Raw genomic sequence first — 23,531 nt, 5'->3', positions numbered from 1 at the left:
TCTGTATGGAGGAGTGGGCCAAAATCCCTGCTGCAGTGTGTGCAAACCTGGTTAAGAACTACAGGAAACGTATGATCTCTGTAATTGCAAACAAAGGTTTCTGTCCCAAATATTAAGTTCATATCAAATACTTATGTCATGCAATAAAACGCAAATTAATTACTTAAAATCATACAATGTGATTTTCTGGATTTTTGTTTTAGATTTTGTCACTCACAGTTGAAGAGTACCTATGTGGGAAAACCTACAAAATCGGCAGTGTGTCAAATACTTGGTCTCCACACTGTATACTACCATTTATCTAAATGCAGACTACAAAAAAAATCCTACAATGGAAACTTTCGCGGCCTTTACTTCTCAACGAAACTTAACTTAATCATTACAGTTTAAGCATAACCCTAATTCTTACCCTAATCCCAATTGCACAAACCCTAAACACTTTTTTTGTTGCTAAATGGAGACAGGAGAAATGTTAGGTCAGGATAAGTCAGGTTTCAAAGACTTGCTGAAAAAGGAATTCTCCCTCCAACATGCTCCTCATTCTCATTCAATATTACATTCAATATTAATGCAGGTTACTGATCACCCACAACTTGCCCTTAATACACGCACGCACGCACGCACGCAGCCTGGAAGGTATGAATAAAAGTTTCTCAGTGCTAGAAGGTCAGGTGCCTTTCTCTCTCTTGCTTCATTTGCATTTATTAAATTATTTTATTCTGGGTGTGCACTATATCACACCACAGTGTCAGTGTGTGGGGGGGGGGGGGGGGCACAGGACCGAAACGTAGCTAGTGGAATGTAGTGGCAGTGCTTCCCCCTGCTGGTTAAAAATATAAACTGCACTTTAGATGACTTCATACACGAACAGACCTTCAAAAAATATCCACACAGCACACCGGATGGATAATTCTGAAGAATCCCATGGGGAGAGGAAACCTGGCGAATGAGGAGTAAAAGCATGAGGAGCGAGATGAAACCGGGCTGACACTGTCGACCGTCTCTGATGACACATCCCATCCCAATCTAGAGATTTGTTTCCAAAAAGTTGACTGTGCAGAATCAAGGAAATTCCAGCCGACAAATAAATGGCACCCCCAGGTAACAACAGGGGAGTTGGGTGGGGATCCAACTCCCCTGCTGCTACCTGGGGGTGCCATTTATTCGTCCACTGTCAGTCGACCAACGTCCCCAGCAAGCAGTCCAAAAAAAAAATCATGTTTCTTTTAATATGCGCAATTAAATTCTTTATTCAAAGTTACACGCTGCTCTACTGTACAGTATTACATAATACATTGGTCCATTGGAGGTGAGGATCAGCTAATTACAGGAGAGTGAAACTGACCACTGCAGCTGGCAATTCAGTCGTGAATCTCAATCAAGTAGACAGTAGGAACAAAATGTTTACGTTGCGACAACTTCGGTAAGCTCCTCTGTTTCAAAGCTTTCACGCCTGCTGATGCAGACATCGGCAAGCAAGAAATATGTCCCTGCCAATAAAAAGAAGTACCAAAACAGATTGTCTTGCTTTGACGTTGTTAAGGCTAGGTGTTAATGTACACAACACAGGCAAAGTTTAGCTCAAAATCTCAACATAAATATGACTGAAATCATACATCTTGCAAAAAAAAAAAAATATATATACACACATTTCAGCAGACGCAAAATGCATCAAGATAATACTGGACTGTACAAATGAAAGAAAATAGTAAATAAAATAAACAATGCAACTTCTGATAGAGATTCATGTGGATGATAAAATGTACAGTTGAATCATAGGCTGAATTATAACTGCTTTGGCGTGTGGTGGCGGTTTGGTTGGAAGGGACACTTCAGACACTCATGTCCCAAATCAGGCACTCTCATCCAGCCAATGATGGTTCCTGGTAGCGCCATGTTATCTCTGATCACTAAGAGGGAAGTCAACCAAGAATAAGGACGAAGGCAACTAACAATAACCATGAAGGCAAGGACTTGGTTTAGAACGGCGCCCGAGTTGACCCCTTTACGGCCTCAACCCTTAAATCCTGTCCCCTATTTCCTTGTGGAGCTCTGGGAGGATCTGACAGGTTCACCCAGTGTGTTGTAGCTTTAGAATAGTATCCCCAGGGGGCGCTGTGTGATTGGGCCTCACAGTCAACAAAGATCAGAAGCCATAGAATCCATCTCCGTTGGCTGTGTTCCTGTTGGGAGCGTTACCATTGGCCCAGTCAGGTTCGGACAGCCAATCCTTGGGGGTCAGCCCAATGTCCAGGATCTGAGGGTTTGTACGGGACACTGCCAGACTAGAGAGGAGGAGACAGGGTATTTTGAAGAAACCCCTTGAGATGACTCAGACATTTGACAATGATGTCATTATTACCTTTTGTCAACATTTCACCTTGATATTTTTTTTACCACCATGCAGACTATGTTATTTCAAAATTATTCAGCTCATATATAAGATGGTAATCAGAGCATTCTGAAAGATCAAGTTCACACCTTAGGTTTCATGAATTAATAAGTGTATTCATGTAGTTAGTCTCTAGTGCGCTTCACCCGATACACCCAGGAATGCCAGCGACGGAAACAGTAGAAAAGGCCTGGTCGTGTGAACAACACAGGATCACCGGGGCTAAGCCATAAGAGCCACTTGTTTGGTGCCGAGAGGACAATGTAACCAGAAGTGGGATTGTGCAGGGAAGTATTAGCCAATTGGAATGTTACGCAACCTGTAGAACTCTGATAGCCGAATGACCTGCTCCACTCTCAGTGGACAATAGGGGACTTAACTGGTCCTAATCAGACATAAGCCACAGGAGACTGGCTGGTGATGTCTGTACAACTGAAGCTGGAGGCCCCAAATATAACTGGGGCAAAGTTCAGTAACACTGACCGGCACACCACAGTCGTCCAAAAGCAGAGAAAAAAAAAAGAGGACTATGGCCGTTTTTCCCTCCAAACCTACAGACAGACTAGTGAGGTGGAACAAGAAACACAAGCCAACCCCTTTCCTCTACCCAGGTCTTCCACGTCAGTGTGGGTGAAAGGCAACCTGGACAAAAAGAGCAGTTCAGATACCATTTTCTTTTTTTATAAAACAAGGATTGATCATGGTTTAGAAAGTGGTCAAGCTGGCAAATATGGACAAACAGTTATAGAAGTATGATGTACTGACAAAATGTCTATAAACTGACAGGCAATTTCTGAAAGACTGCATATAACCTAAAAACAACGTAGCTTTTTACTTTGAACGTTGTAGCTACTAACTGTGTCATTGACAGTCAACCATAACAGCAAATATTTAATTTCAAACTTCAAATTTCTCTTATTTGGAGGTTTTATTGCCTATCTATCATATTGAACGACATCGGCAAAACGTTAAGGATGATTTCCGGTTTACCAGCTCTAGTCAGTGGAGTCTCATTCATGTTTGGTTAGGGGTTGGTCAGGCTACATTTATATTACGAGGAGGAAGAGGTAGCATTACCTGGAGACAGATCATAACTATCCAGACTGCTGCTAGAGATACAACAGACACAGTCAGGATTAAGGAAGCGTGCCGGTCCCAGAAAGGTCTGAACCGTCTGTTCCTCTGTTCAGTCCTGGTCTCTTTTTCAAAAACTCCTCAAGAAACAGGGACCTCTGTCTTTCCCTCACAATGGGTTCCAAGAAGACGGCAAGGAATATGAAATTCAGATTTTCCTTAGTACTGTCCCTTGGTCCATCTCATTTGCTCTGTGTTCAAACTTCTCATCCCATTTGCTCTTCCTTCACGCTTTCTCATCCACAAACTACTTTGTCCTTTCTGTTGCTCTTCTTGCTGTTAACTAACCTGTCAGCCTGTGAGGCTCAGTCACTAGATCGAACTGTGAAGTAGTATTGTCTAAAAGCGGCAGTCAATCATGGAAATCATTGGGCTTGTTTTTTAGACCAAAAAAGTTAGATAAAAAAGAAGCAGTACTGGGGGTGTATTTGACCACAGAAACACTGACGACAAGCGTCTTACCTTGAAAAAGCCTCATCCAAGTCTTCCTCAAGTTTCTGCAAGAGATGAGAAAAAGTAAAGAAAGACAAAATGGTGAGTTTTTGTTCTAAAAGTATTTTCAGGCAGGTGATTGCAACCACAACTAGTTGTCAGTCAGGGTCCAACTCAAATGTCCTTTAGGTTCCCCAGAAGTAGTGTCCAGGAAAAATGAAAGTTCAAAGATGTGAGATGTACCCAGACAATGTTGTTGTTGTCATTGCTCTCAAGAGCAGTGTCATCATCCACCTGGAATTCCTTGTTTCTGTTGGTTTCCTCGTTGCCGTTGCTTTCCAACACCATAGCAATGTGAGCCAGTTCCCCCAGGTCCAATAAGTTACCCGTGGCAACATCTATAGAGATCAACAAGTCAGTCATCAATCAATCAATCAATCGTGTTCAGAGCATTTCCAGTTGAACAACAGCTAAAAACACATGATCACTCCATCGCCTCTCCCCTGTCTCAGATACAAAACCACATCTCTCAATCAACTTGAGGTTCAGCTCTGCAGTTGATCGTTTGATCGGGGGGGGGGTGTTCTAAACCACTTTTTACTCATTAGGCCACAGTCAAAAGGGGATGTGTGACTTTTTGGCAAGATGGACAATGTGGGACTGAAGTCTCACCTCATCTTCATCCGCTGTGGGACTGAAGTGCCCCTTTAAAAACAACATCGTCCATAATGCCAGGTGATGAGCACGGAATCATTTGAGCTTTCATTGCTTAATTACTTTAGGTAATAAAACCAACGGTAAACTTTATTTTGATAACGTCACTCAAGTAACAGACTAATCAAGGTACGTGTCAGTCTGCCAACCTTGTGTCAATCCAGGCAGGCTGTTGGAACTCAGGGACGGAGAGCTGCTGTTGTCTGCTTCTCCAGCCGAGCCTGACTTCACCCTCTTCTCTGCCTCATCCAGAAACACACACAGCACACACAGTGAAAGTCAACACACACAAACATACAAAAAAAGGCTAAACATGGACAGACTTTGTGGAAGACGTTTCCCTGAGAAACGGTTTCAAGATCCCGTCCACTCTCCCGGGAACTAGCTTTAACCATTAACCCATACAATCCAGAACTGATCCAAGATCAGCGTCAAGGACAGCGGCTTCACGATGCCTTAAATCTAAACGTGTCGAGCCTCTCCGCTCCGATCAAACGTCCTTGGAGTCTGGAGGCCAATCAGGGAGGAGAGAACCGACAGGTCGCCCATGTGACTGACAGAGGACTCCTTGCACCTCCTCAAAGGCATGTGTAACGGGGTGTGTTGAACCCACCTCCTTTGGCCACCTGCCAGAACTCAAACGCCACTTTAAAGGCCTGTGCTACAGTCAACGTCACAGCCTTGGCCTGGGGAGAAAGACACCACGCTGTTAGAAACCCAAATGACACATTAACCTCCATCAGCCACCCAAGGCTGACGCAGCGCTGGGCTAGGATTCCTGCCTAGGTGTTGTGGAGAGGGAACATGCACATAAAATCTTAATAATGCCGTCTGACAAAACCGTCATGTACCGCCAGTCCAAGCTGTTGTCACGGGAGACCACCTCGCGGCAGGAGAGCAATGTTACGATCATGAGACAGAGGAAAAACGTACAGTGTACCATCTGTGACTGGGTCAGTCTCAAATGACTGAATGGGATTACTTTCTTTTGGTCTGTGGTTTAAAAATAAAAAAATAAACGCACAAACACGCTCGCCGACACACACGTCAGCAGTATCCAATCTATCGTCTCTCCAGCAGGGACAGGGGGGGGGGGGGAGAAGAGAGAGCCCTGCAGAAGGGAGTTCTGGGTTGTGTAGGAGACGGCAGGATGACCAGGAGTTGGAAGGAGAGACCAGGACCAGGAGAGCAGTGTCCTCCAGATTCTCAGCAACACAGGAAGTAGTGTGTGTGTGTGTGTGTGTGTGTGTGTGCTGAGTGGGTGGTTTAAGGTGCTACCTTCTAAAGTTTCCCCTGAGAAAATTAACAGCTGAAAGAGAGAAGGCCAAAGTCAGAGAGGTGGGAAATCACACTCACCACTTTCCTCTTGGAGCAGAGGAAGCCATGGCACTCCAGTGTTCCGTTGAGCGGGTTCTGGGTGATATAGGCGAACACCTTGTCATGAAGCCTGTCCGCCGTGCAGTACGATATCCTACGAGGTTGAGGTGAAAGGTTACAGGCTAAAATGAATTCAGTTATAGAAATAGAGACAAACCAGGAAGTTAAAGGCTTGGTCACTGAAGAAAAACATAGAAAATGTGGTGGGTGCATAGCCCTATGTAGCTCAGATTTCTGCGTGGAGTTAGATTTTTCCAAGGCATTCCTTCCCCCACCTCGCCCCTTTCCATCAAAATAAAAACTGAGCCATAGACCAGGTGTGTGTGTGGGTGTAGGCATGTAGTCAATCTATTTTTACATTTGTAGGGGCAGTGGTCATGCAGCAGAAGACATTTTTCATGGTGGTGTAACATTGAACACACACCTGTATATGCAGATGTTGTCCAAAAGCTGATTGGTCAGACTGTCATACAACATAATGCCCTGAGGAGAGACCTTTAGGGTCACCTTCTGGGGCTTCTTTCCACTGGCTTTGGCCTGGAAGAATATGGAGCCCCCACCCCAAAAAAAACAAAAAAAAAAACAGATTTGGGATTAATTAGAAATGCATTCTTCCAAATGACTTTGGCCTGGATTGAGCCTGGAGATAACACACGTGACGATGATGATCATCGTTTAACGTGCTAAATTCACAGTGAAAGTAACATAGCAGCCAAGATCCTTACAAAATAGAGTCCAACTAAGAGAAAAAACAAGCCACAATACAATTATGTTGATAACAGTGATGTTAAGTAGTTTCTCAAAAGCAGAACTATTTCCTGAACTCAAAACCCTTCATACATCATAACAGCGGTTTCTTCTGTACTTTCAGATATTTTTTAAATTATTGTTGACAAGCAAAACAATGTAACAAAAGTGAATGAATGAAAAAAAAGCAGTTTATCAGTGAATATTCTCTTTAATGAGAAAGATACTGAGAAAGCAGATTATTGCAAATTAAGAGCAACATCAAAAACACCATCAAAATCTAACATTCAGTGGGACTTTTCTACTCCCAAAAACAATGCTTCCTAGTTCCTGTATCACATGACAGGCAAGCACTCACCGTGGCAACGATCCTCTTGACGGCAGTGGCTGACAGATCCTCTCCTTTGGGCTGGTCCACCAGGGTCATGCCTAGGCGGCGAAGGTAGAAGGTCATGCCATCGACAACAGTCTCTCTTGTGTCTGTCCAGTTCTCTGCAAGCTCTAGGGGAGAGCCGTGGGGTTTTAGGATGGTTACAAACGAGAGGGGATCCTGGCTGACCAATGGTGGAATACCACAACATCGACGCCTCAGACACTTGCATTTGTGATCAGTTGACATGTCAGATCCGCCCAGTTCCCAGGCAATTAGCTCTAGGGTGAACGGTTTAAGCCTACATGTTATATTCAAACGAGTGCGAACATGGTCATAATTACATATACAATGATCTGGCAGCGTTTGGATAGGCCCCCTGAAACTCAAGTGTGGACCCTGAAGAAGCCAGTTTCAATCTGTCATTTTCATTTCAACCATCTAATCCCTGACCGGCTGGGTGAATTTAATGAGGTAGAACAGACAATCCGCATGGACCCATGTACCTATGTATGCTCAGTATGTTCTAAACATTGACCTGTAAAAGGCAAATAACAGGAAGTGTTCACAGGTCATGCTACATCTTTTTTTTTTACTGAACACCGAGGCAAATGTCTCCACTCAGTACGGCTGACCTGTGAAGAAGTAGGTGGGGGGGGGGGGGGGGGGTGTACAGTCTGACACCTTTTACAGTTTTATTAAAAGGAGAAATAAATGAGTCCACTCTATCATTCGTTATCTGTCCTGTTTGTAGCCTGCCCCTGACCTTCTGTGTTCGTCTGAAGGATTAAGAGGGAGAGAGGAGAATGAAGAGGGAGCGAGGCGACAGAGGAGACAACAGAGATAAGCTGAAAATATAACTTAACCTGAAACTCCTGTGTCTAGACAGCGCACACACGCACGCACGCACGCACGCACGCACGACCCCATAACTAGGGCCAACATATTCTCATTACCCATATAATGTCATTGTGGTGACCGTGACAACCGTCAGTCAGTTCACACAGTCTCCTAGGCGTAGGAATACGAGCGGGACCGTTTCTATGGGCATGTCTGGGCGGCGACGCACAAGGTCAACAGCTTCATGCATGTCCGGGGTGACGGAACCCAGAGAAGCATACTATCACAAGGGAATCAGGAATGGCCTGCCCTGGTCTCATCGAAAAGTTTGGCAGGGTCGTACAACACAGACGAAGGGATGAGTGAGGCATGAACTCAAGTCATTTATGGCAGACTTGTTCTTAAGCACTAAGCTTAGGTAAGAAGTCAGCCGATTTCATAGTACATCTTAGGTATAAACAATAACTACATTGTTAAGCAACTGAAATGCATGAATACTACACATGCACACACACACTATAACATAAACATTTCCATAGAAACAGGAAGCAGTCCTGCAGCAGAACCTTCCAGCAGCCTATCAGAATCCAGGGTGGACATAAATGACGGAACAAACAATAGCAGTGAATTCTCTGAAACCTATTGGAGTACAGTAAATACAATGAGGACTAACTTAATGAATTCACGGAACCTGGAAATGCATTTTGCGTAAGTCACTGAACAAACATTGTGGAATGAACAGAACTCTAAGTACTCTGTAAATTCTACGGTTTTACTGCATTAAGGAATTCAGGGATTAAGGACAAAGAACACTATTGGTCAAATTATGAAATAAGAAAGCATATAATGTTGCCTTAATTTAGCTAAATACTCCACTTATCCTTTCCAGGGAATTGGTTCCAACTCGGTTCTAAGGACATCCATATCCCAAATCCAGTCCTCAGAGGATTGGGCAGGCCATTTGTTTTGAGACATGACAAAGGACAAGGTAAGGAGAGAGAAAACACAAAAACTGAAAATAAATCCAAGGTCACTTTGGCCATATCTCCTCTGGTCTGGTTGAGATTAGAATTCCCTGAGACAGTAAACTGGATTACAGAAGACGTTCAACTGATTCTGTATACTCTGCCTAACGGGAGTTATTATCAGAAGCAAAACAGTCCTGTAATCTTCCCAGTGAGTGACTTACAGGCATTGCTTGACTGGGTCTAAAGTAGAGGCCTTTACTGTCATTTTTTTAGGTGCAGGAGCTCTGCAATACTTTAGGTAACAGTCTAAAAGGAATGGTCACTTGCCCCAACATAACACCTGAGGGGGCCGTGTGGGACCTCCCATTACCCTGCACTGCTGAAGCTGGCTCTCCTCGGTTCTCATCTCTCCTCGGTTCTCATCTCAGATGTCCCATCCCCCTGTACCCGACTGAGTATCTCAGGCTCTGCATCTTACCTGGCAGGCTGCTCCGATCAGAAAGTCCTTGTCTCTCAACACTGCTGCACCCAAAGGCCCGGTTCTAGACCGTTTCCTCCTCTCGTTACAGACCAAGTAACTCGGCTCGGTCATATCCAAACAAGGCCTCATCTATCAGACGGATGACTCAGAACCACACTTCAGAACCACACTTCAGACACCCCAGGTGTCGGCGCACATCCCTGTGTGCCTGGCAGATACATAGGCTTTGATGTCGGCCCGCTGCCACAAGCTCAACTTCCACAAGGCAGAGTTGCTCTTCCCCCTGGAGAAAGGCTTGCCAATCACGGTGGACAACTCTGGCCCACGGTGTCCCCTGCAAGGAACCTTGACGTAACCTAGACATCTCGTTGCTCTCTGTGACGTCAAAGCCCTACGACATTCCCAGAACAGTGTAGCAGTCTGGTCTTCAACCCTCCCAGGTACGTCCATGTCACTGAACTCCTCTGCACACCCTAAATCACAGGTGTCAAACCGGTTCCACGGAGGGCCGAGTGTCTGCAGGTTTTCGCTCTCACCTTGTACCTGATTGATTAATTAGTTCACTAATTGGTTAATTTCTACCCCCACCTGGTTGTTCAGGTCTGACCTGGGAACCAATTTAAAGGAAAACCCAAAGACCTGCAGACACTCGGCCCTCCGTGGAACCGGTTTGACACCCCTGCCCTAAATACTTTATAAGTAGTTGACATGATAGACCAATCAGAACTCAGTATGTCAGCATGTCCAGCCCCTTCCATATCTCAGCCAGTGGAAGGAGAATCAATCATCAATCAAATGTATTTATAAAGCCCTTTTTACAACAGCAGTTGTCACAAAGTGCTTTACAGAGACTGACCTGTGAAGAGGTAGATGGGGGAGGAAATCCTGTGTTTTCCACAGGTTAAACAAGGGTTTTAGTTTTACATTTTATTTGCATTTACACTTCACATACTAGTTTGTTATGAAGTCACATTAATGTTCAAGAAGGCATTTCTGCAAAAAAGACAAAATGTCCCAGAACATGTTTTCCTTCTTACAAAAACGGCTCTACTGAAAAGTAGTGACATGCGACGTAAGCCCAGTTTCCCGAATTCTGTCAAATTTAGAAGTTCACATCCAGGACTAGACCACAGTGCTTGCCTACAGAGCAGAAAGTGGGACCTGGTAGAAAATGTGTCAGAGGTGGGAATTTGCATGCGTGTCTCCTGTCGATACAGACACACTCAATAACCTTGGAAGAAGAAAAGTCCATTAACCAAACTTGAATGGTTGCATTAGCTACTAACAGAGAGCAATGCCAGATTTGTTAACTTGGAGTCACTTTCTAGTTTCTCCCACTGCCACAGGATTTACTCATTAGGCCACAGTCAAAAGGGGATGTGTACACCAAATAGCTCCCTCTTTGGAGGCAGTGCACTACTCAGGGAACAGGTTGCCATTTGGGACGCAGTAACAACTTTTTTTTATGCCGGGAAGTGGGAACATGAGCTACAAAACGGCCACTGTGCGCTGTGATGCGGATCCATTGTAAGACTGAATTAGGTGAGAGGGTATTTAAACGGACGGCGGCTTAGAACACAAACACTCGAACTACATTCTACGAAGAAAAAATACAGCTAAAAATGACTTTTAAGGAAATGATTTAAGGCAAAGTTTATGCGCCCTGGCAAAATTACCCTTATATTGACGGTACTCGTGGTACACAGTATTGGTGGTTAAAATAATAAGTAAATTACATAATATTTCAAGACAAACTGAGGTTATCCTATTGCATGTGAGAAATACGGGTATGCTGTCATGGGTGTCTCATTTCAAGGTCTGATCATATAAAAACTGCAATTAATTTAATATACAGCACGTATGAAGGTTCTCATCTGAGTCAATTCTGAAAACCTTATAAATCAAAAACCTTATATAAATACAATCCTGTGCTTTCCATGGGAAACACACAGTGGCTTTGTGATCGTTTTAACGTGATTGTTACATTGTCACTTAACCAACAATTAAAAAACTATTTAAATCGTTTTTTAAAATACAAATAACATTTTATTTGTATTTTAAAAACGTGGTAATTTCGCATTTATGTAGCGAAATAATGCAAATGTATTACAACAAACACTTATTGAAGACCTGTTTACTGTCCAGTATTAAGATGTATTTTCAAAAACGCCAATGAAGCCTAACTGCTAATTTCTTCCTCTGTTCTAATAACTTTTGTGCTTTTTTAATTTTATGGATGTCCTTTACACTTATTTTCTGGTTATGTTCAAGAATGCAATTTAAAAATAAATGTAAACCATGATGGCGTTTCGTCATGGAACGATGCTTAACGGATTTAAAAAAAAAACGCCAGCAGTCATGCAAATTCGGTTTATCCTTGACATGTATACAACAAACCGCATTATTGAACACTTGCTGTGTTTGTAGTAGGCGTACTAAGCAATGACAATCGATTACGAGCATGTTTTGTTCACTCCAGCGAGTGTGAACAGGAGTAAAACATATCAGTTTTTCACTACAAACAAATCTTACTTTTATGTTTTCCCGCATTCCAAGACTGTTTCGCGATACTTGGTTTTTTAATGATAGCTCTTCCAGCCGACCTTATGGCATCCATCGCCGACTAATGTAGGACAACAAACTTAGTTGGGGTTTATCTCGCGACTTTCCAGACCGCTTACAAGGACCGTCCAAGAAACAGCTACTCCAAGGAAGTTGTTGACTTCGGGGGGTTTGCTTTTTTTTTTCTGGCAGTGGCAGTGGACTTTAAATTGGACCCGACGGGCGGCGCTAAACCCTTCAATCAACCGAACGGACAAGCCCATAAGCAAACGTCATGACAGGGAATCCCACGAGAAGGGGCCTTTATGTATATATAGTTTGTTTATGAGTATATATATTTAAAAAAAAGTTTGTTTATAATCTGGTATCTGGAGAGAGAACTAAACCGCCTTGCCTCACTGTTTTTTCCCCTAATGTAACAGATATGGGTTGCTTGTAACCCATGCCTGTGCAATCTCATCACACAGCACAATGCCACAGATATACCCGGTTTTTCGAGAGCGGCTGGCATGCTGATTTCAATAATAGTCACCAGAGCTTCGGATTGAGAATTTAGTGTTAATTTCTCCATCATAGCACGCCTCTAACGTTTTAGGGAATCTGGCAGCATATTGTTCTCCCCACCCCCCGTCTCACTCTGAGGCCAGAGGACAATTTTACATCGCAGATAAATGGGTTGAAGACGCACATAAGCGCATGGCCATTGGAGTGGATAGACATTCAACGTCACCGATGACCCGGTTTTTTACCTGACTGCAACCCAGTAATAATAACACTATAAAAGCTGAGACAATGCAGCAGGACTAAAAGCATTAGAAGTATCCACCCACATGACTGAATTAAAATGGCAAAGGGCTTCAATGGCGATGTTGATGCTGAAACGACCATTAGGCCATCAGAGGACTCATCTTTCTCTATGGTTACAACCAATAATATTTTACTGTCGCCACCTTGTGGTCAGAATAATACTTTGGGATTATTTTCCTCATCTGCTCCAGAGGAAGCGTAGGTTTATGGACAAATACAACTATAGGTTTCTTCAGGTTCTGACAGGCAGATAAAGGATTAAAAGATTTGTTTCCCGCTCACATTAAGTCACATTAACAGTGACCTGATGAAAAGGCAGATGTACACAGCAATAGAAACAGGAGGAAGTACACACAGCTAGCATCGTCGCCTGCAAGATCATTTTTTATTCCAGGTGATGGTCCCAAAGCGAGAGCAATTTGGACACATCCAACATTATCATCATCATCACTTTGAGATAGAAAATAACAAATATGGTGAAAGAACCAAAACAGAGAAAACCAAACACTTTTCTTTCTTCCTTCACTTCCCACTACTAAAACATGTAGAACAGCTTCAATAAAAAGTCACAAGTCCATCATTGTGATCCACACCAATACTTTTTTTTTCAGGTAGGAAACATGAGCATGAGAAAACAGCTCTGGGGTGACATTTTCCCCAGGTATAACTTATCTAGGGCCAGCTTCTTCTCCCCAATCATAAACAATGGTGAGGAAAACTAAAACCTGACCCAGGATCTGAATCTAGGGGTATTCACCCTACAGCAGAGAAAAGGGCGTAGGGTAAAATTCCCCAATATAAAACACACCATCTTCATCATCATCATCAATGTGATCATCCCTGTTGAAAGATTAGCCTGGGTCTGAGGTCTGTTTGTGCTTTTAACAAAATCAATGTCATTGTCAAGCGAATTGTTTTGCATAAACATGCCTCCATGAGTTGGCAAGAGAGGAGAAACAGACAGACACCCAAGCTAGAAAGAGATCAGGAGAATCAGAAGATGATCTAAATATCAAAGGGACGCCGCTGAAGATGATGAGGAAGATGTCCACAACTGTCTGCGACAAATAAATAACAACAACAACAAGTCAACCATATAACTGTTTACTTGCTTTTCCATGATCAACTTGACCTATATTAGAACAGGATGTCAAAAAAAAAACAACACAAACCTACACGTCAAATACATGAGTCACAGAAATGTGTGGTGTTTCCAACAAACACTGGGACACCAGCTAGACAGTTGCGTCAGTGTGTTAATGGATGGAGATGTAAGAAACACACCAGAACTTGGCACTTCGAACTGAAATACTAGTAACATTCCTCATAATAATGTACATGGTTGTAAACAAGGTCAAGGTCATCTGCGGTCAAGTCCCAAAGTAGACCAGAATCCAATTACAAAGCATTGAAGAAAATGAGATACACTGAATTCCAGCGTAGCTAAACTGAGTGAAATGTAATTAGAATTGACTGCAACCCTGGTTGTAAACAGATAGATGTCCAAACCGGGCCAACATGTTGGACATAAGGACCAGATTGTTTGTCATTTTGTTAAACACTTTACCTTCCTCAGCAGGTAAACCTCTGAGCACCTTGCAGGCTAATAATAGCCACTTGGCAGGCCAGGTTAGTTCACTACTTGATGACAAATTAATTGATTCCTTCCCCTTTTCAGAAACAGTGAAAGGTAGCCCAAGAGATTAGGGAGTGCTGGGACAGAAACCTTAACGTTTCTGGATCAAATCCTGGATCTGACAACAGGAAGAAATCAAACTATAATTGCATCCAGATCGCCCATTGGTCAGCCTCACGCACCTCTTCTAATTTGGAGGGATTGGGTTAAAAGCGGCAGTAAAATGTTGGCGCGCAATTCACAACCTAAAGGAATAAAAAAATTCCTTAAATTCCTTTCTTCTGACAGACACTGGCCAGGGTTCAGAGAATGGGGCCAAAAGTAAAGGAGACCAGGCATGTATGGGAGATGGGGACAGTGGGCAAGTCTCAATCCACAAGAGTAGCTTCCCTTTCATGTCTCTTTTTGGCTACACTTCCACCACATCGTTTCCTCCCCCCTGGCAGATCTGTGATCACCAAAGCAAGGACACACAAAGGCAGGCGAGACGGCGTCTGAAGGGAGGGACGCACCGAGACAGGCGTGGGAATCCCTCTTTTAAAAATGGACCTGCGAGGCAGAGTTGAAGTTGACCACTGGCACATGGTCACAGACAGCAGTGTTTCAGTAATAATGAGAACACCAGTTCTAATTTGGTCCTGAAGTAATGGTGGCTTGTAGTGAGTTTGCAGCAAACGGACGGTAAAACATTTAGGCCATCACCAGGTCCAATCTATCGTCTGTATCATTTTGAGAGATGCACGTGCTTGTTGACTAGTTGACCGTTTTGGACTTAGAACAGGACTGGTTTGAAGTCAGCATCGAGGAGGGAATTTGAGTTGTCTGTATTCAGAAAGTGAGTTACCAATTGATCTTTCCTAGGTCGTTGTTACAAAGAAATGTACATTACCATTGTTATCATCTTAACTACACTGAAATGTGTCGCTTTGAAAATAAACAATCACATATTTAAGTAATTTTGATAATGGCTTGATACCAAAACATGAAAAATGCACTATTACATTCATATCCTCTTACACTGCAGTCGCATTGAAATGGCTCCATCCCAAAGCACAGACACCAACAAAACACACCTTTCATATGTAGTTTTACACGACGCACCAAAACCTCTCCAAACTTTCCCAAAGAGAAAGAAAAAGAAGCGACCAAATTGAGACGTGACCAAAACACAGCGGCAGGGAAGAGGCTTCGGTGGGTCACCTTTTAAGGGCCTGTAGAAACAAAAACATCAGTTCATATCTCTGAATTACCAAACGTGTGTGTGAGACAGAGGGAACCTCTATGGGGATGTGTACTGGGTCTAATTATGTATCAGGGTTGGTTTCAGATCCATTTCAGTTTTAGTAAGTTCAGGAAGCATACTAAAATTCCAAATCTTCAAATGCTTTTCAATAACCTTGTTTTTTTATGCAAACACATGCTGTTGAACAAAAATAAAGAGAGAGTGGGTTCAGACAATTCCGTCTCTGACCTAATGGGATTTCTGTGACAGTAAAATTAGTTATACGAGAAATGGCGTGAACATGCCTGTATGCGCAAATATTGATAGAATAACCATTAAATCAAAGTAAAGAAGGGACTCCTGCAATTATCTGTTCCATATTCAAACTACGACTGGCAGTTTATTAGGCTACAGATTAAATAAGTTATGAACTTCACATTGTGCTGATAGTGCATGTTAATGAAATTGATGCTCCTTCCAAATATTAGGGTCACATGAAATTAACCTAATGATGCGCATGTCCGTTTGACAAATGAAAACATTCTCGCTCTCATCTACAATATTCTCATTTTGTAACCCAGCGTAACCTATCCACTATGTACCTGCGAGCTGTTTTCAGAGCACAGGACAGTTGGCACATTAGCCATTTAACACAGCTGTTTCTGATAAACTATAGGTATAGATGAAAATTTAAACAGATTTTGTTTTTTTAAAAGTACCTTTCATGATCTCTATGTCGTTACTCTGCTTTCTCATCCTCAAAAACTCTGTTCTGGTAGAAACGCACCACTAGTGGGCAAATCCGCACATTTCCTCAACAAGGATTTTTAAGTTACTCGCATCAAAAATTCGCCACCATTTCAAAAGAAATCCAGCTAAACGAACAAACACTTGGAGTTGGAAATGGCGGCTTCCTTTCTGAACTGACGGGAACTGAACTCAACCATGAAAGGCGTGAATACGGCGGGGGACTGTGTCCAAACGCGGGTACTGATGTCACTTCTTCAGAGGCTGGTAGACGGATGCGTTGGGGTCCAGGGACGAGGGACTGTTGTCCATGAACTTGGAGGAGTAGTGAGGAGCGACTGGGCTCAGGCTGCTGCTGTCGTTGCTGTAGGAGATGCTCGGCATCACAGCCATCACCTCCGCTATCTTCTGTTTGAGCTCCACAATCTCCTGCTCCCTCTGGAGGACTTGGCCTGGAGGAGGTGCACAGATGGTGGGAGAAACAGTGGGGGAGAGGAGAGAGACGTGGACAAAGATAAAGGTGATGGGTTAAACCACAGACCACGGGGTGGTAATCTGGAGTGACAGCTGTGAGCTCGTGGTAATGGCAGCCTGGAGATGAAGTGGGGAAAGCCTCAGTCAAACCTTGTGCGATCTCCAGCTGTCTCTTGGCGTCGCCCAGAGCAGAGAAAAGGTCCAGTTTGATCCTTGTCTCGGCTGAGAGGCTGTTCTCAAGGTGCTGGGTCTTGTCCTGCATGGCTGACAAGGCCGACATCAGAACCTCTGTATCCTTTTCATTCTCCTTATATTTGCGCAGCTCCTGGGGGGGTGGGAGAGAACATCAGTGCCTCATCGTGAGCATGACAAAAGACAACATGCTGACGTGTCTCAGAAAGACCCACAATGTTCCAGCTGTAACCCACCTGATCCGGCATTTCTGAAAGCCTTAAGAAGCACCAAAGGATGTGTTGGTGAGGTGCTGAAGAATTGATAATGAACTGAAGCTCACCAGACATTTGCCTTCCAGGTCTCTGATCTGTTCTTCTTTGAGTTTCATATCGACGCTGAGTTTCTTACATTCGGTCTCCAACTCCCTAATCCGACCTCGCAGAGAGTCGGCGCACTCGCCCCTGAGACAGAGACAGACAGAGAACATTTCAGATAGAAAACATGAGACTACAGTGTGCGTGGGGGTGTGTGAGAGAATGTGTGTGTGTGTGTGTGTGTGAGAGAATGTGTGTGTGTGTATGTGTGTGAATGTGTGTAAACCTGGAAGCTGCAGCTATCGCTAGCGCCCTGGCAGCTGTAGCTTCCTCCATTTTCTTCCTCTTCCTCTCGTCAGCCAGCTGTTTCTCGGCCAGAGCCCGGGCCTCCTGCTCGGCTTTCAGCCTCTTCTCCAGCAGAGAGATGGTCTGTTTGTCCTTCTGCTTGGCCTGTACGGCGCTGTGGAGCCTACACAACACAGAAAACACACGCCGGACGATTCTGCGTTTCAGGGGAATGTTTAAAAATCCAAATCTCTGATCTACAGATAACTGATTGCACTTAACCTAAACTCAATCCTTTCCAACCCCATGTGGGTGTGTCTGTCTCTGGGTGCATTTACTTGTTCTGCAGCATCTCGTTGTCTTGTCGTAGCTGGCCCAGCTCTGAGCGAAGACTCCTGTCCTGGCTGGTCAGGGACGACAGGTGAGAGCGTAACTCTGACTCTAGTTGACGACTCGCCTGCAGGTCTGCCTTCAGACGCTTCACATCCTGCTCCAACCTAGAGAGAAAAGGAGAAAGTCAGGGGGAGAGAGAGAAAAGGAGAAAGTCAGGGGGGGAGAGAGAGAGAGAGAAAAGGAGAAAGTCAGGGGGGGAGAGAGAGAGAGAGAAAAGGAGAAAGTCAGGGGGGGAGAGAGAGAGAGAGAGAAAAGGAGAAAGTCAGGGGAGAGAGAGAGAGAGAGAGAGAGAGAGAGAAAAGGAGAAAGTCAGGGGGGGGAGAGAGAGAGAGAGCGAGAGAGAGAGAAGGAGAAAGTCAGGGGGGGGGGGGAGAGAGAGAGAGAGAGAGAGAGAGAGAGAGAGGATAAGCTCTGTAAAAAAAAAATATTGTGTTCAACGTAACAACTAAGCTCATAGAAAACTGGACGAGTGTCGGCTCAGCGGATGACGGCGCTCAGCGGATGACGGCGCTCTGCGGACGATGGAGCTTGTACCACCCACCAAAACAATATAGACTGCCTGACATTCCACGGAGGACGCTGGGAAACCGGTTTGTGGCGGGCGTGCCTCTGTGCCGGTCTACATACGAGCTCGGTTAAGTGTCATTATACAGCATAGCGCCTAAGCACCAGCGAGACAACAGCGGTGAATCGACAGGTGTGGCAGCTAATGAAAACAGTGTGGTGTGACAGGTTGGTCACCGGGAGCTCTTATGTTTACGCACTTCAGATGGTGATGGTTGTCGAGGAAACGGATGTTTCCAGGCATTTGTGTGTACTTTGGGTGTGCGTTTGCACACGTGTGCGTGTGTGTGTGTGTGCGTGTGTGTGTGCGCGTGTGGGGGGGGGTCTTACCGCACAAGAGCATCAGGCTTGCTCAGTTGGTTGTTGGGGATGCAGTTCTCCAGGGGATCCTTCTGATTGGCCGGCCCTTTCCCCGCAGACTTCTGCTTCTTCTCGTTCTTATTTGACGCGCCAGCTGACGGGACGCTCCCATTGGAGGAGCCGTGATTCCGAGGGGAGGAGTTGGCGGCCAAACCGCCGCCGCTGGCATTTTTGTAGTTCTTCCCGCCCGCACCTCCCCCCGTCTCCTCTTTGGGAGAGTGTGAGATGTCCGTGTGTGTGTGTTCCCCCCCTCCAAGATCGTTGATCAGTCTCTTGGCCCCCACCTGGTTCTCCATGTATTCTGTCTCCAGTAATTTGGAGTCCAGTGTGTTTATGATACTGTTATTGTTGATTCCTATAGTGTGTTGTTGTTTTTTGCCCTCCCGCTCCTTGCTGTTCCCGTCTCTGCCTTTCTCTCGGTACTCCAGTTCCGGTAACGGCACGGAAGCGTTGACGGGGGCCTTCTTGCCGGGAGTTGACCCGTTCTGGGAGACCGGAGGATTCAGGTCCACTTCCGGTGACCCGCCTCCAGCCAGGGCGGCTAGAAAAGGAGAGAGGTTAGTGGGGTCAGGTGAGACTACCATAGTGCGCGCACGCATGTATCGCAAGGGCAGGTGAAAATCAAGCCTTGTGGAGGACAAGAATTGCCAGTCCCCGCATTTATAATGTCTTTCATAGGCTTGGGGTTAAGGTGAGGGTTATAGTTATGGTTGAGGTTAGGGGTTTCAGAGTAAATACGATTGTAGGGGGAAAAAAACATTTAGGTCCCAAAACAGGTCCTCGCAAGTGAAATAAAACAAACGTGTGTGTGTGTGTGTGTGTGTGGGTGTGTTCACACGCGCCACCCTCCCCTTACTGTTACACACTGTTCCCACAGGCTAGGGAAGGTGGGAGGGCTCCCATGGTACAACCTGTTGAAGAAGCTCTCCAGCATTGTGTGTGTGTGTATACATGTTTGGGAGAAGACAGGGGGAGGGTCTGAAGCTCATTTGGCAGCTACATAGGGTAGGACGTTTAACATCAGCCCCACGTTACGCCACGACCACCCCGGACATTTGGGAGTCCAGGCCACGTTCAGAGGACAAGGCATCCAGCCATGTAGGGCTCCGTGTCAGAGGTCATGGACACCCTCGCTGGGTGGAGGAACAAGTGTCCTCCCATACAGGGACTGAGATATATTTAGGAATCCTTCCTGAATGTACATGTAATGAAGTGTGTGTGTGTGTGTGTGTTGCATCCGCCTCACCCTCCTCTGCCTCCCTCTCCTGTCTCTGCAGCATCTGTTGTTCAGGCGGCAGGGCCTGTTGTAGGAGCTGCATGTAGAAATCGTTCTCCTTCTGAACCTCCCTCTGCTTACGGAGTCTCATCTTGTAGCTGACGTAACTCTTAAAGCCGAAGCCCAAAGTCACCACGGGGTAGCCAATACTGAGAAAGGAAGGAATAAGATAATCAGCCAGGTGAAAGATTTGTCATGACTGTTTAAGCCTCGGCTGAACAAAGAGAGGGAAAGGAAATGGAAAGTCACACTTTATCTGTAGACCAGGAGTTTAATGAGCTGTAAAGGGGCTGGTAACAGTGTAAATAACAAATGTAAACAGGTGAAATAATACACGACTAAACCAGAAAGATGAACTGATGACATATTAACTGAGTAAACCAGAAAGAGGAACTGATTACATATTAACTGAGTAAACCAGAAAGAGGAACTGATGACATATTAACTGAGTAAACCAGAAAGATGAACTGATGAAATATTACCAATGTGCAGCAAATGGCCGACAGAGATCCACATGGAAGTTCTTCAGGTCTTTGAAGCGGATGGCAGCTTCAATGTACACAAACAGTATCCAAAGTGATACGGTGGGCAGACAAACTCCCCTCTCTGTTCGGTGGAGGGGGGAGAGGAATCAGTGTGAGAGAAATGTGTGATCACTGTATATCTCACGGTATTATGTGCATGACACAGCAGCCAGGAGTATTCCACAGCTGTCCACATAGAAGGCACCCAGTTACAAGATATTTGAATAGATATATACGAGATAGAAGAGAGAGGAGACCATCTTACAAAACAGCATAGACTAAAGGCAGTCAGACCATCTGACTGGGTTACATAGACAGACCCTATATGTTTACTAAATGTCAGTCGTTGCGATAGCTTTCGTTAGTCAGCTTTTCCAAAACACAGACCCTCCAAAAGGGCTACTGAACGCAGGAAAAACAGCCGGGGGTGGCACAGAAGTGCCGTGTCAAAATGGAATCAGTCTGCCGCTGATAATTGTGACAGACGATGTGCCAATTTTGTTTCTGTTCGCGTGCAATAACTTCAACACTTCACTTACACACGTGTGTGAAAAAAACAATTGTTTTCCAATATCAATTTGCAAGAGCCTCGCCAAGCAAACACACTTTTCCCTGCACTGTAGCAGACAGGCAGATGGAGTGCTCTGCTTGGATGAAAAGTTTTGAATTGCAGCTCGCCCATTTCGACAGAAACATTTGTAATTTGAAGATGAACGCCATGGTCAGCTGGCCCGTCCTGTTCAGATTCCACTGCATTTGTGAAAGCAAAAACAGACACGACTCACGCAGGTTTCCCGTGTAAGATAATATACATCTATGACTGCTTTACTAAACAAACCAAAAACCCACCGGCCCACCGACTGCCTGTTACCCGGTCCACCTTACCTGAGTCAGCCCACTACTCACCTGTGTGCCAGACATACTGAACCCAGACATAGGTGCTGGCAGCGAAGAACAGCCATTGGACGGGAATGAAGAGGAGGCAGATGATGTCAGAGGTGAAAGCCACACACACAAAGAACACAGAGAATGCCTGTGAGAGGATGGGGGGGGGGGAGAGAGAGAGAGAGAGAGAGATAACCACACTGTACTGTGCCTTATAAAGTTGTGCATCCCTTTATGTGCTTAACGGGGGAATTGAACCCACAGCTCTGTGAGCTACACATTGTATGTACATTTTAGTCATTCAGGCAATGCCCATATCCAGAGCAAGTTACATGCATTTCAGGATAGCCAGGCTGAACATTCGGACGACAATCAATAGGTACATCCTGCTCAACGAAGTATCCATTGGCAATGTTTGCTACTCACCAGCCCCTGGTATCTGAATGAGTCGTACACGCTGCGTATGAACAGCCAGAAGGGCCACAGGTACTCAAACCTGAACTCCAACACAAAGTCCGCAAGCAGAACCAGCACCCATACCACCAGAAACTTCAGGTACAGGAACGTACTGTGATTGTGGAAAGGGGGGGGGGGTTGTAAAAGAGGAGTGGGGGGTGGACATTAAACAGACATTTCTGTGTGCGCACGTCACAGCAACTGTAACCCGAAGACAGGAACAGAGAGAAAGTGCCAATGCAAACCAAAATGGACAAAATGAACACTTCTGTCCAGGGCGTTAGTTTGCATTCCTTCCCTAACCAGAGTGACACCAAGCCCTACCACCCTGGACAAGAGCTAGATCAAAACTACTCGTTACATGATCAGTGGCACCTGTCATTCTAAGAAAATCCCTGTAAACAGATTAAAGATTTATATCCAGATTTCAGTTATCACTAGAGGTTATCTTCAAACCACACGCCAGACGTTTTTCAAAGGCGTATTTTAGTGTGTGTATTGAAGTTAACTTTAAAATGTATCCGAAAAACTACTGGCTGGTACTAGCTAATCTTTTCCCTCCATGATAAAAAAGAAACCTTCTATAAGGCTTAGGGTAAATACCAGACGCAGTGTCCTGGGTAGGAAAAGGCTGATGAGAACATTCACACCTGTGCTTGTCAGGTCATGTTCGCTATTTTTGAACAGCTGTTATTCTTATGCAGTGTAATCAATGGTAATACGATTGTGTAGCTATCTATGCTACCTATAATATAAGTACCCACCAAGGAATTGACCTTGCAATAATAAAAAAATAATAATAACGTTTTCCAGTAATATTTGGCTTTAATCGTTTATTTGGTCAGTGTGAATGCAGTCATTGCTGTTAACATTTTGGGTCGAACAAATCCGATGAACTGTCAGAATGACTAGCAAGTCAACAAAACGTTCCAGTAGTTAGCAACTGCTGCTTACACAGGCCTTCACAATATGTCTTGGGCTTTGTCAACATGTTGCTAGCTACATGTTGACAAAGGGATGGGAACAAAGCCGCAGTAAATTGACGCACTACATGACAGCGGAGTGTCCTCGCTGATACATGTCGGTCGCCATTATTGTACGACCATGTCCCCAGAGCCCCCTTCTTCGTTCGTATCGTTACCTGCTATATATACCCTCGGTGATTCGGTTCCGTTTCAACGGCCGTCGGAGCTTGCTGCAGTCCGCATTGCGCCGCTTCATCCTCCCTCCTCTGGATTCGGCTCTGATATCAGTCCGGTAATTATTAAGAAAATGTAACGCGAACGATCAGTTATGAACATTTCTTCAAATATCTACCATTGTTGTTGTTTTCTGGACATGGAACAAAGAAATAAATAAAAACACTGTATCGAGGAACCTCCCCCTTTTCATCAAAC

General features: G+C 44.7%; 2 protein-coding genes across 3 annotated transcripts; both read right to left on the bottom strand.

Annotated features, from left to right (window-relative positions):
• Positions 1-1,238: 1,238 nt before the first annotated feature.
• Positions 1,239-12,224, bottom strand: ldlrap1a (low density lipoprotein receptor adaptor protein 1a). Of its 2 annotated transcripts, none has more exons than XM_029122657.2 (9): positions 11,988-12,224; positions 7,155-7,297; positions 6,474-6,586; positions 6,029-6,143; positions 5,286-5,358; positions 4,822-4,911; positions 4,202-4,356; positions 3,989-4,023; positions 1,239-2,285 (listed from the first exon to the last, which is right to left on the bottom strand). In XM_029122657.2, the coding sequence occupies exons 1-9, from the start codon at positions 12,070-12,072 to the stop codon at positions 2,147-2,149; spliced, it is 948 nt and encodes a 315-aa protein (XP_028978490.2). In that variant the 5' UTR covers positions 12,073-12,224; the 3' UTR covers positions 1,239-2,146. The 2 variants fall into 2 exon arrangements, with proteins under 2 accessions (XP_028978490.2, XP_028978491.2); XM_029122658.2 differs by having other exon boundaries at positions 4,253-4,356.
• Positions 12,225-13,182: 958 nt separating this feature from the next.
• On the bottom strand, positions 13,183-23,512 carry maco1a (macoilin 1a). The gene is made up of 11 exons (XM_010903954.5): positions 23,276-23,512; positions 22,105-22,246; positions 21,700-21,826; positions 20,752-20,875; positions 20,240-20,418; positions 18,964-19,534; positions 18,015-18,173; positions 17,678-17,860; positions 17,418-17,538; positions 17,054-17,228; positions 13,183-16,881 (listed from the first exon to the last, which is right to left on the bottom strand). Exons 1-11 carry the CDS (start codon positions 23,353-23,355, stop codon positions 16,679-16,681), a joined length of 2,064 nt encoding a protein of 687 aa, XP_010902256.1. The 5' UTR covers positions 23,356-23,512; the 3' UTR covers positions 13,183-16,678.
• Positions 23,513-23,531: the final 19 nt, after the last annotated feature.

Source organism: Esox lucius, chromosome 10, assembly GCF_011004845.1.
Source record: "Esox lucius isolate fEsoLuc1 chromosome 10, fEsoLuc1.pri, whole genome shotgun sequence".
NCBI classification, from domain to species: domain Eukaryota; kingdom Metazoa; phylum Chordata; class Actinopteri; order Esociformes; family Esocidae; genus Esox; species Esox lucius.
Note: the sequence above shows the minus strand (reverse complement) of the source record. Positions and strands in the feature narration are given on the sequence as shown.

What these genes read in the sequence shown, in the direction of transcription:
- ldlrap1a (XM_029122657.2), bottom strand. Translation starts at nt 12,072, where the DNA reads ATGGATGCCATAAGGTCGGCTGGAAGAGCTATCATTAAAAAACCAAGT. An exon ending in TCTGCTCCAAGAGGAAAGTG is followed by an intron (nt 5,359 to 6,028) that starts GTGAGTGTGATT and finishes CTTTCTCCCCAG; the next exon opens with GCCAAGGCTGTGACGTTGAC. An exon ending in CTGGCAGGTGGCCAAAGGAG is followed by an intron (nt 4,912 to 5,285) that starts GTGGGTTCAACA and finishes TGGATGAGGCAG; the next exon opens with AGAAGAGGGTGAAGTCAGGC.
- maco1a (XM_010903954.5), bottom strand. Translation starts at nt 23,355, where the DNA reads ATGAAGCGGCGCAATGCGGACTGCAGCAAGCTCCGACGGCCGTTGAAA. An exon ending in TCAGTATGTCTGGCACACAG is followed by an intron (nt 20,876 to 21,699) that starts GTGAGTAGTGGG and finishes TCCACCGAACAG; the next exon opens with AGAGGGGAGTTTGTCTGCCC. An exon ending in AAGCCTGATGCTCTTGTGCG is followed by an intron (nt 18,174 to 18,963) that starts GTAAGACCCCCC and finishes TTTTCTCTCTAG; the next exon opens with GTTGGAGCAGGATGTGAAGC.